Consider the following 13,181-nt stretch of genomic DNA (forward strand, 5'->3'; position numbering starts at 1 on the left):
ATCAGCATTTATGTCATAGAAAGAAAAAAAGAAAAAACATACTGTATTTAGGACATTATAAAGTATTTTCAGAGAATAAAGAATGAACACACTACCTTACAGAGGGCCCCAGCAGCACACCTCACTTGAAATGCACCTGGCTGCAGGTAACCATGTTAGTAAAGGAGATCCTTTCTTCCAGGCTACCGTTTAATGTTAATTCAGAAAAATCTATAACCAGAGAGACAGAGATCAAAATTGATTACTGCCCAGCTTTTCTACTAAGTTACTGCTGAATTTTACAATAATCAAGAGGTGGTCTGAATAATGTGTCTTCTACCTGAAGAGAACCTGTTAGACAAATATCAGCAGACAATTTCTTTAAATAGTTAACCTTGACGCACTGAAAACAATGACTAAACAAACCAAGAGGGCTTCCCCTAGTGGCTCAGTGGTAAAGAATCCGCCTGCCAATGCAGGAGACATGGGTTCGGCCCCTGGTCCAGGAAGATGCCACAAGCTGTGGAGTAACTAAGTCTCCGAGATTCAAGTACTGAGCCTGTGCCCTAGAGCCCGGAAGCCACAGCAATGAAAAACCCACATACCACAACCAGAGAAAAGCCCCCTCTCACTGCAATTAGAGGAAAAAAGCTTGAGAAGCAATGAAGACCTAGTACAGCCAAAAATAAATTTAAAAATAAAAATTAATTAAAAAAAAAAAACTAAGAGAGAAACTAGATTCCTAAAAATCGTATTGTACAGCAGAAACTAACACAACATTGTAAAGCAATTACATTTCAATTAAAAAATTTTTAATTATATATTTTGGGGATTTTCCTGGCGGTCCAGTGGTTAGGACTCCGTGCTTCCACTGCAGGCTGCCCAGGTGTGATACTTGGTCAGGGAATAAAATCCCACAAAATGTGTGGTGTAGTCAAAAAAAAAAAAAAAGAGATATTTTAAATATGGGAACCTACTGCTTTAATTTTTGTGCCTCTTTTGCTAAACAACTGTCTTTTTCTAATCTTAATATATATTTCAGGAAACATTTTCTACTTAGGATTTATAGTCTTAGGGCCAGAAATATATCCATTTTTTTTTTCTCCTGAAGACTACTGTATTTCAAAAATAAATGATACTACTAACACATATATATGGAATTTAGAAAGAAGGTAACGATAACCCTATATGCAAAACGGAAAAAGAGACACAGAAATACAGAACAGACTTTTGAACTCTGTGGGAGAATGTGAGGGTGGGATATTTCAAAAGAACAGCATGTATACTATCTATGGTGAAACAGATCACCAGCCCAGGTGGGATGCATGAGACAAATGCTTGGGCCTGGTGCACTGGGAAGACCCAGAGGAATCGGGTGGAGAGGGAGGTGGGAGGGGGGATCGGGATGGGGAATACGTGTAAATCTATGGCTGATTCATATCAATGTATGACAAAAAAATAAATAAATAAAAATTAAAAAAAAAAATAAATGATACAATTAACATTTAGACGAGACCATGTCCACTTCCTTGCGGGTCAACATTTTGGTTTCCATATTCCCACCATTACCAGCAACCATATGCCGAGCACCCACTGGTTGGGCAGCATCTCCTGGACACTGTTTTTCTCCCCCATTAACTCCGAGTCATTCTTCTTTCTTCCCGGGGCAGCTAAAAGTACACTTCTCTCTCTTCAGTCTTCCTGCTTTTGATGTCAATTGTTTTACTCAAGAGCATCATACCATTAGGTATCTTGAAAAGCTAGTATTTGACCTAAGTCCTCAGTCCAATGAAACAGAAAGTCTAATTTTGTAAATGCCTATGATCTTTGGCCAAAAATAAATGATTTACTGGGCTTTAATATCTATAACTGAAGCTTTGTGTGAATAATCTATGACTTTTACAAATGAGGTCCTCCTTTAACAGTGGGTCTTCCTTTGGGCCAAAGGTCACTGAATAATTTCTAGACAAACACATCAATAATACATGATGGGTAGAAGAAGTAATAAGGTTCAAGTCAAATGGAGTTTGAATGTGTCTCCAAGCACACAAATATATGATTTCATAAAAATTCCTTCTTTTCATAAAAGAAGTCACTGGACCAATACATTAGCAAATAGATTGAACTTTACCGTCCAAAATATCTTGCATTCTTTTTTGAAGCATCAAAGACTCTAGAAGATAGGTTCTGTATACTTCATTTATTCAGCATCATTGGAAAAGGTGTTTAATCTTGTTTAAAAGGTGTTTAATCTTGTATTAATCTCCTAACAGAGGTTTAAAATTTTAAAATGGCATTTTTGGAAAATACATCACATTTATTCATGCACATTTAAAACTTTTAAAATCATAAATAAAGTAAAATCATAAATCACCTTTAAGTAAAAAAAAAAAAAAAAACCTGAAACAACAAATGTAGATAAAATGTTTAAAATGATGATCTTTGACCTTTGTGGCACAATGAAATCACCTGGAGAACCTCTGATGTCCAACGATTGATTTACTTGGGTATTAGGGCTTTAAAGGCTCCCCAGATGATTCTAATGATCAAAGCTGGGACCCACCCCTGCCCCCATCATTCCACACCTCAGGGTTAAGTTTAATTGTCTCTTTTCAGAGGTTCTTCTATGCCCCGAATCTATATTTTTGCCACTGTAAACAATACCACAATTAGTAATCTGGTCTCTAGGCCTTTTCACATATGTCTGGTTATTTAGGTGGAATAAATTCCTTTCAATGGAACTGGTGGTCCAAAGAAGGTATTCTTTTTATTCTATTCACCAAAATTTTATTTTGGTGGATACCACCCTCCACAGAAGCCATACAACTTGACACTCCATCCAGTAGTGTGTAAGATTTCCCCAAATCCTGGCCAGCGTGGTGACACCAAGCCTGTTGATCTGTGCTAATCTGACAGGTGAAAGTATCTACATAATATAAATTTGCATTTCTCTTATTATATGTGAGGTTGAGCACCTTTTAAGATTAGACTTGAATTTATTTTTTGGTAGTGGTGGTGGTTTTAGTTGCTAAGTCCAGTGTAACTCTTGAGACCCCATGGACTATTAACCTGCCAGGCTCCTCCACGGGATTTTCCAAGCAATAACACTGGAGTGGGCTGCCACAGTTCATATTACTTGCTCATTTTTCTTCTTACTGATTTGAAAGTTCTTTATATATTGGGGAATGTCACCCCTTTTATGAACAGGAACTGCAGATTTCTTTTGCTAGTTTATCATTTGTCTGTTATTTGCAATGTCTGTCTGCATTTTTTGCCAGGCAGAAATTTACTTTTATACAATTCATTTTTAATCTGTTACAGGCTCCAGCTTTTATATCACACTTAGAAAAGAGAGCACAATTTTAACTGATGGTTCTTAGGAAATTTCAGTTTCTTTAGGACTTCTACAGTTCAGCCATGTGAATCAAAATGTTTCTATTCCACTTAAGAGAAGTTTCCATTACATCTGAATCAAAACATATTGGGTGTGGGTGGGGGGAGAGTAAACAATTTCTGGAAATAATTTTGCAACATATCAATCACTACAACAGAACTATTTGTGTTCCCAGCCTCTCAAATACTTCTTGAATTCTGTCGTAAAACTATCAGATTTCATTTTGGAAATCTCTGCAATATTTGAATCAGCCATTTAAGACTTATACAAATAAGACATGACAGCCTCACACAATCTATGTGCACACAGACAACAGTTGTACAGATACTTATTGAAGGAGGAAGACTCAGTGAGTGGGGCAGCTAATTATACCAGGCACAAAAAGACATCCTTTCACGGACACACACCATCTTGGATACAATACTAGAAATCTCAACCCTTATTTCAGATACAGAGAAGGTATTAGGGCAGAAATATCACTGTTTTAAACAGTACACACAAGTGTGAAGTATGAGCTAGCATTTTCATTTTTTTCCTCAAGGCATTTCCATTTCATAACCTATTTTCACACCTATGTCCCTATTGCTTGGCCTCTTTTAATAAAATTTCCTCTAGGCGGGAAAATGAGAAAAGCACTCTTTCACGATTTTTTTTCCAGAATAAATAGGTTTATATTTAGAGTTCAAGAAAATTATTTAAAACTAGGCACAAGGGCTCTAATAATAATCTCTATCAGTAAACTTAGTTTATTTTCTATTGGAATAATTTACATGAATAGACTACAAAGCATCTTTACCAGGTCTGTGAAAATTCAGATGGTCTACAGGTGGGCTGTCACTCAGTTGCCAAATTGTTTTCACCTTCTTTTGACCACTATTTATTTCCACTCTCCATTTCTGTGGCTTCTCACTAAGGAAAGAAAAAAATATCAAAGAAAAAACAATCTAATTCCTTCTTGGTATAGTCGAAGTCCTTATAAACACTGAGGAAGAAGAGGTGGAGAGGTCACAATTTCCACCTTTAAGAAGCACAGTCAAAGGAGGGAGAGAAACAAGAATATAAAGGATAACAATTTGGTGCAGCCATTATTGAAAACAGCATGGAGGCTCCTTAAAAATACTAAAAATAGTTACCAGATGATCCAGCAATTCCACTCCCGGGCATATACCCAGAAAAGACAAAAACTCTAATTTGAAAGGATACATGCAGCCCAATGTCCAGAGCCGCACTATTTACAAGAGCCAAGCAACCTAAATATTTGTCCATCAACAGATGATGGATAAAGAACATGTGGTGCACACGTGCACACACACGGACTACTACTCAGCCATAAAAAAAGAATGAAATGCCATCTGCAGCATTATGGATGGACCTAGAGATTATCATACTGAGTGAAGTTAAGTCAGACAAAGACAAACATATGATATCACTTAACTGTGGAATCTAAATAATAATACAAGTGAACTTATTTACCAAACAGAAATAAACACACAGACATAGAAACAAACGTATGGTCACCAAAGGAGAAAGGGGTGTGGGAGGGGTAAACTGGGAGGACAGAGTTAACAGATACTAGACATAAAAGAAATACAGGCCACTATACATGGAAGAAATACAGGCCACTATACATGAAAGAAGTAAACAGCAAGGGTTTACTATATATATAGCACAGGGATCTCTATTCAGTATCATGTAATAACCTATAATGAAAAAGAATCTGAAATGAACACATATGTATAGCTGAATCATTCTGCTAATATACCTGCAACTAATACAATACGGTTTATCAACTATATTCAATAAAAATAAATAATAAGAATTCAGTTTTGAAAAATGTTGTAATAGAGAAATATGAGATACAAGAGGGGGCCATAGACGAGAGCTAATCTGACTTAGATTGGGACTGCAGAGTTGAAGAAGAATCCTCAGAGATGGTGGCCTTTGAGCTGAGCTTATAATGAAATTAGAAGGAGCAGTTAAATAGAAAAGACCCAGGGTGAAGAACAGACATGGGTGGAGGCACTCTCAGCCAAGGATGTGTGGTACCTGAGGGAATGCCAGAGCACAGGGTCTCTGACTCAGAGAGACACGACACATGGGAGGTGTGGTGGCACAGGGGCCAGGAAGGCAGAGGACGGGCACAGACCACACTGAGGAGACGCTTACTCCCTGGAAGGAAGGCTATGACCAACCTAGACAGCATATTAAAAAGCAGAGACATTACTTTGCCAACAAAGGTCTAGCCAAGGCTATGGTTCTTCCAGTAGTCATGTATGCATGTGAGAGTTGGACTACAAAGAAAGCTGAGCACCGAAGAATTGATGCTTTTGAACTGTGGTGTTGGAGAAGATTTGAGAGTCCCTTGGACTGCAAGGAGATCCAACCAGTCCATCCTAAAGGAGATCAGTCCTGGGTGTTCATTGGAAGGACTGATGCTGACGCTGAAACTCCAATACTTTGGCCACCTGATGCTAAGAACTGACTTATCTGAAAAGACCCTGATGCTGGGAAAGATTGAGGGCAGGAGGGGAAGGGGATGACAGAGGATGAGATGGTTGGATGGCATCACCAACTCGATGGACATGAGTTTGGGTAAATTCCGGGAGTTGGGGATGGACAGGGCGTGCTGCGGTTCATGGGGTCGCAAAGAGTCAGACATGACTGAGCGACTGAACTGAACTGAAAGGTGAGGGAGCCATTTAAACAGAAGGAAGTCATTATGGGATCTGAATTTCAGGAAGATCACTTTGGTGGTGACACAAAGAAAGAAGTTAATGGAGGCAAACAGAACAGCTAGGAAAAAGGATTTTACTGTACTTAGTCCAGGGATGAAATGAGCAGATGCGAAATATTCAACACATGCAAAGGTGAGAAAGGAACAGATTCAAGAACTTCCAAGGAGGTCAGGACTTGGGAATCATTTCAAGGAGGGAGAAAGTTACAGCAATGAGTGGAAGATACTTACTAGGTTTATTTTCAGCATTGGATGAAGATTAATGATGGCTACTTGAGAGGAAATACAGGAGGAGGAAAAGTGTTGGGAAGGGGAGTAAAGAGTTGGGATTTAGAGTCTGAACTACCTACAGGACATTGAAGTTGAGGATTCATGTCTAACAGATACCTAGAGACATGGGGGTGAAACTCAGGAGAAGTTGGAGACAAAGGTTATGACTTATCATTAGCCCAGAGGAACTGAAGATCGGGGTGTGAACACCATCACCTAGTGAAGACAGAAAGTAAGAAAAGAGGGCAGAGGGTGGAGTTCTGGTGGATACTCACATATGAATAAAGCAAAGGAAGAATTTGAAAAGAGGACCATTCTCAGTCTTGGAGGTGGGCGAGAGAGGTAAAGTTAAAATTAACACAGATGCTGCCGGGCAGCTAAGCCCACACACCACAGCTACTGAAGCCTGAGCAACCTAGAGCCTGTGCTCCGCAATGAGAGTGGCCACGGCAACGAGAAGCCTGCGTATCACAACAAAGAGTAGCCTCCGCTCACTGCAACCAGAGGAAGTCCAACCATAGTAACAAGGACCCAGGGCAACCAAAAATAAAGAAATCTAAAAAATTAAGACAGAATGTGATGTCAAGAAAACAAACGAAGGGGATGGTTCAAGAAAGCAGTAGTGTCAAATGCCACAGAGCATTACAAATGCTTACGGAAGGAGAAAAAACTGGTGGGCCAGCTAGTTACCTAAGGGGACAAAAACACTCTTCTCCTGGAAAGTATTGTCTGGATTTGCCAATTAGAAGGCCACTGGCAACTTCTGATTAACAATTTCAGGGGAGGGTTGAGGTTTGGCTAAGAGGGAACTATACAGAAGAAGGGTATAAACAGAGCGGTTTTAGTATGAAAGAAATTTCAGGTCTGCTGTACGCTGAGAGAAGAGTCAAGAAGACCATGATTTGAGGCAACCTCAATGTCTGCCTGGATGGCCAGTCTTAGCCTCAGTTCCATCCCTCCGAAATCCCCAACACCAAGTCCTTCCCTCGTTCCCACAGCCACACCTCTGACTTGTCATCAGTTCAGTTCAGTCGCTCAGTTGTGTCCGACTCTTTGTGACCCCATGGACTGCAGCATGCCAGGCTTCCCTGTCCATCACCAACTCCTGGAGTTTACTCAAACTCATGTCCATTAAGTCAGAGATGCCATCCAACCATCTCATCCTCTGTCATCCCCTTCTCCCGCCTTCAATCTTTCTCAGCATTAGGGTCTTTTCCAATGAGTCAGTTCTTCACATCAAGTGGCCAAAGTATTGGAGTTTCAGCTTCAGCATCGGTCCTTCCAATGAACACCCAGGACTGATCTCCTTCAGGATGGACTGGTTGGATCTCCTTGCAGTCCAAGGGACTCTCAAGAGTCTTCTCCAACACCACAGTTCAAAAGCATCAATTCTTCGGTGCTCAGCTTTCTTTGTAGTCCAACTCTCACATCCATAAATGACTACTGGAAAAACCATAGCTTTGACTAGACAGACCTTTGCTGGCAAAGTAATGTCTCTGCTATTTAATATGCTGTCTAGGTTGGTCATAGCTTTTCTTCCAAGGAGCAAGTGTCTTTTAATTTCATGGCTGTAGTCACCATCTATAGTGATTTTGGAACCCCCACCCCAAAAATCTCTATTTCCATTGTTTCCCCATCTATTTGCCATGAAGTGATGGGAGTGGATGCCATGATCTTAGTTTTCTGAATGTTGAGTTTTAAGCCAGCTTTTTCACTCTCCTCTTTCACTTTCATCAAAAGGCTCTTTAGTTCTTCACTTTCTGACATAAGGGTGGTGTCATTTGTATATCTGAAGTTATTAATATTTCTCCCAGCAATCTCAGCCCAGCATTTCTCATGATGTACCCTGCATATAAGTTAAATAAGCAGGGTGACAATATACAGCCTTGACGTACTCCTTTTCCTATTTGGAACCAGTCTGTTGTTCCATGTCCACTTCTAACTGTTGCTTCTTGACCTGCATACATATTTCTCAAGAGGCAGGTCAGCTTGTCTGGTATTCCCATTTCTTTCAGAATTTCCCACAGTTTGCTGTGATCCACACAGTCAACGGCTTTGATGTAGTCAATAAAGCAGATGTAGATGTTTTTCTGGAACTCTCTTGCTTTTTCGATGATCCAATGGATGTTGGCAATTTGATCTCTGGTTCCTCTACCTTTTCTAAAGCTTGTCATCACCTGATCACTTTCTTCCCAATCTGTCACTTCCCTTCTGGCTAAAGTTTCTGCCCTATTCTGTGAAGAAATTACAAATTCAGAGACAAATGAACATAGACATAGCAGACCAACAGTCTACAGAGAGCGGATCAAAGGCCCAGAGAAAGGAGAGGGAGGACTCTATCAGACTATGTTCAGAGAATGGGAATCAGATGATTCTGGTTTCAGAGAAGAAGCAGGCCTGGGTCATGAGGTGCCATGGAACAGATACTGAAACTGGAATCATGGCTGGTGAAGTATGATTTAATGGTTACTTTTAATTGCTTACTTTTGATATAAGTCTTTAACAGCAGTTGGTCTGACTGGCAGCTGAAAAATGTGCTGCTCATCAAGAGGATTTTGTTCATAATATTTTATGCAGGATCTAAAGAGAAAAAAAAATTCACTTTTAAAAAATAAACAGTGGACATACTGCTCATAAATATAAAATACATTTTAGTTGAGCTCAAGTAAAGGTGTAAGTGGGGAGAAAGGTATCAGAAAGACAAAGACAGAAAGGCAAAAAAGAGACAAAGCTACAGCCTCCAATGCTTTCCCCGTATGGGGAATCAAAGAGTTAACTCACCCATACTACTTATCTTTAATGGGAAGAAACACCCCCAAAACAAACAAAAAAACCTAATAACCTAGTAACAATTTCAAACTTTTCCCTTTACAAGGAAGGCAAATTCTAATTCTGGAAAAGGCAATGGTACATTTTCTTTCACAGGGGAAAAGAAACCCAGTTCTTCCACTCAATGGTATGCTTATTTCCAGTTTGAAGCCTCAAAAAATACAAATAAGACATCCAGTATCCATGTGTAAAGATTATTCCAAACTATTTTTAGCCAAACTGACAGACCCTCTAAAATTTCAGCAACACTACTGACATAGGTCTCATAAAATCTGATTCGATTCAGTCACCATATAGATGGTTGGCAATGATTAGCTTGACTCAAATTTATAGGGATATGAAGAAAAGAGAAGGAACTAGTATTTATTAAGTACCTAAGTGTCAAGTACTTCATATATATTACACTGTTTTTATAGATGAAAAACAAGATGCAGTGAAAGGAAACTTCTTAGAAAGGAAGTGCCAGATCCAAGTGTCCAGCTCAATTCCTCCTGAATCCAAAGTCTTTCCTTCTCATGGCGGTGACTTAGAACCTTTCTGTTACTATGAAGACAAGGTGCACAGATTCTATCCCAATTGATAATAAGAAGGGCACTTATTTTGGCTTCAACTATTTCAGAAGAGAGTACATTTTTATGAAGTAAACAACAGAAATACTTACTGTGTTAAAGAAAAAAGGAGTTCATGTTGAGGTTTAATGAAAAGCATGCAACTGACTACTATTTCAAGAATATGGTGGAGTTTTTGAACACGATGAACCTGTTCCTGTGTATCTACTGATGGAGAAATGAAATATTCCTGGAATAAAAAAAAATGGACATGAGATATAAAGAGTTAAAGAACAAGCGCCATCTCTGGAAAGAATTAACTATGCCTACTACACCTGAGTGGGGATGTTTGATTAACAGGTGCGGGCTTGGGGTTAGGGAGAAGAGGCCACTAGGTAGCCTTCCTCCTCTCAATACTATTCCTTAAACTAAACTCTTAAGTAAGTCTTCACTGAGAATGTTCTAAGCAAACCATTATGCATATTCTCTGGTAAAGGCAAATCACAGAACTGCTTCACTGAGGAGGTCCAAGTAGGTAGCTAGTACTACCCACCAAACTCTCCAGATGGAAAGAACGGCAAACCCACAAGATAATTCTTAACTTCAGTAAGCTTGCCAGGTTGATGGGCATATTCACCTCTGAAAATAGATAGTAAACCTGAAGTACCAAGAAATAAAGCAAGTGCACTGGTAAGCTTCTACTAACATGTATTACTGGTAAATTGGTATGACCTTTTGGAAAAGAAAGTTGGCAAGGTTATGTCAAGCTTCATAAAACGCTCAGACCTATTTCTGAGAATCAATCCTAAGGAAATGATCCTTGGTAAGTGGAATTCTACAATTCTAAGATTCTCACTCCCTGGAATATACATCTTATATAATCCCTTCTCCTCAAGTGAGGCCAAGATATGTAAATATGGCAGGCTGTTACTCCCATGATTAGGTTACAGATTGATTTTGAATTAATCAAAAGGGAGATGATCTCCTGGTCATTACTTGTGAGCTGATCAGTGAGCTCTAAGCATCAGAGATGCTCTCCTGCTGGCTTTGCAGAAACAAACTGTCGCATTGCGGAGAGGGCCACATGGAAGAATACCCAAGTCACCTTGAGGACATGGAGATGGTTCTGGGCCAACAGCTAGCAAGAAAATGGGAACCTTCATCAAAGGTCACAAGTCAATGAATTCTGTCAACAATGCAAGGGAATTTGAAAGTGGATCTCTCCCTAATCAAGTCTCCAGATGATACCTTGATTTCAGCCTTGTGAAACCTGAGCAGAGGACCCAGCTAAAATGCTGACCCAGGTTATTCCAAAATGTGAAAACAACACAAGTAGGAAAACAGTCATGGTCCCAGGAAGGGAGGACCCAAAACAGTCCCACTCACCACTGGCTACAAATTACGACATTCCTTGCAGCTGGCCACCCACATTCCCAGTGTTCCCCTGACCACTCTGGAAGTGGACCACACAGGTCTTTTTTTTTTTTTTAAACAAAGAACAGATCCAGACTGTCCTTCCCGTTTGATCCTCTTTGCTCATGCTACAACCCAGGCCGGTCTACCTCTGCCTGTCCCCAAGACCCCGCACAGAGGTGATAAAGCCTGAAGTTCCTGAATACTTGGAGGCAGTACAGCCTCAGGTCTATAATCACAAGGAATTCAATTCTGCTATTAATAATAACTCATATGAGCAGGAAATGGATCTTCCCCTACAGGCAGGCTCCAGACAGGAACGCAGGCTGCCAACACCCTGATTTTAGCCTAGTGAGACCCAGACTGGACTTCTGAACTTTAGAACTATAAAGTAATGCATTTGTGTGTGTTGCTTTAAGACACTAAGTGTGTGGGGATAATTTGTTATGGCAGCAATAGAAAACTATATTGCTGCAAACCACTGGCATCAGAATCATCTGGAGATGGAGATGGCTTGTTTAAAAATATATATATATTCCAGGGAGTTCCCTGGTGGCCTAGTGGTTAGGATTCTGGGCTTTCACTGCCATGGCCAGGGTTCAATTTCTGGTCAAGGAAATGAGCCACAAGCCATGTGGTACAGCCGCCCCCCCCCCCCCCCCAAAAAAAACCCCACATATTCCAGAGCCTTCAACCTACTGAGTCAGGGGTCTAGGAATCAGCATTTTATCAAGTCTTCTAGGAGATTCTCAAAGTCTAAGAACTATTGTGTCAAAAGTCTGAAGTCAAACCATATTTGAAAAAACAGGCCATATTAAATGACGTTAGGGGAATTCATAAAAATAAGGGTACTCACATTTCAGTGATGAGATTAAGGGTATAAAATATATTTTTATTTTCAAAAAGTTATTACTTTTCTAAGCTTAAAAAATGTATAAAAAAGTTTCCACTAAAAATGTATATCTTTAATAAAATGTTTAAACTTGGAATATCAAAATTAACCTCAATAGAATCCAGTTGAGTGTTACATTACATAATAGATGAAGCTGGAGTTATCTTATCTTGTATTTTCATGAGACCAGATGTCATTTGAAGATCTATTTTCTAAAAGAATCTTCCAACAAATGTCAAATGTCATGAGGGATGCTCTTTGATCTCCTTAACTTTCTAATTCAAGATACCAGGGAAATACAAAAGCTCATAATCATGACCCTGAAACCCAGAAATATTTTTTGAATCAGTATGCTAAAAAGCATAGCAAATTCTTTGGGAAGTAATCCTTTATGTGTAAAAGAAATGGGTCAAGATACTTCTCTGGTGGTCCAGTGGCTAAGACCCCACACTTCCAATGCTGGGGGCCTGGGTTCGATCCCTGCTCAGTGAACTAGATCCCACGTACCGCAACTAAGACCAGGCCCACCCAAATAAATACATAAACAAAAATAAAGAAAGAAATAAAGAAATGGGTCAAAGGAATATAAAGCAAATAGTCCTTTGTAGGGCTTATCAAACATAGAAAGGCATTCGCTAACCATTTTAGATAAATGAAGAATTGTGGAAGTACACTGGCTTAAGCAGGATACAACCTTATGTCAGTATCATACGTTTACAGAGAATGAGAAGTGACATTAAATGGGCTACTGTTTGTTTGTTTTACTAGACAGTGTAATTAACTGCCTGTCTTAATTTATCTGTTTGCTAGGACATAAGCTGGCACAGAACAGGCACTTAGTAACTGTACGGCAGAATGACCAAATAAAAGAAAAATCAACTTGAAAATAAAAACTCACCAAATGATTCAAAGATGCAAGTTCCTGACCTATCAAGAAAAAAACGACAAGATGCCAATAAGCTTTAGGTTTTATCTACTACAAATCAAACAAGCTAAGAAAAACATTTCATAGTTCATAAGAAATGCTCAAGCTAAACAGTTTCTCACAAAATGCCAAATTTTCTTGTACATTACACCATAAATATAAATTAATACTTATTCTAAAAATGATCACAGTTTGCC

General features: G+C 39.3%; 1 protein-coding gene across 4 annotated transcripts in view; it reads right to left on the reverse strand.

The window, feature by feature from the left end:
- Positions 1-13,181, reverse strand: part of ZWILCH (zwilch kinetochore protein) — a 41,727-nt gene that overhangs the window by 1,672 nt on the left and 26,874 nt on the right. For 2 of the 4 annotated variants that reach the window (XM_043919845.1, XM_043919847.1), the window contains 5 exons: positions 12,958-12,986; positions 9,868-10,004; positions 8,862-8,957; positions 4,162-4,282; positions 96-211 (listed from right to left, as the gene is read on the reverse strand). In XM_043919845.1, the coding sequence (XP_043775780.1) occupies positions 122-211; positions 4,162-4,282; positions 8,862-8,957; positions 9,868-10,004; positions 12,958-12,986 (473 nt within the window). In that variant the 3' untranslated portion in view covers positions 96-121. The remainder of the gene's footprint in view (positions 1-95; positions 212-4,161; positions 4,283-8,861; positions 8,958-9,867; positions 10,005-12,957; positions 12,987-13,181) is intronic. The other 2 variants (XM_043919846.1, XM_043919844.1) reach the window with 1 other exon arrangement.

Source organism: Cervus elaphus, chromosome 12, assembly GCF_910594005.1.
Source record: "Cervus elaphus chromosome 12, mCerEla1.1, whole genome shotgun sequence".
Lineage (NCBI taxonomy): Eukaryota > Metazoa > Chordata > Mammalia > Artiodactyla > Cervidae > Cervus > Cervus elaphus.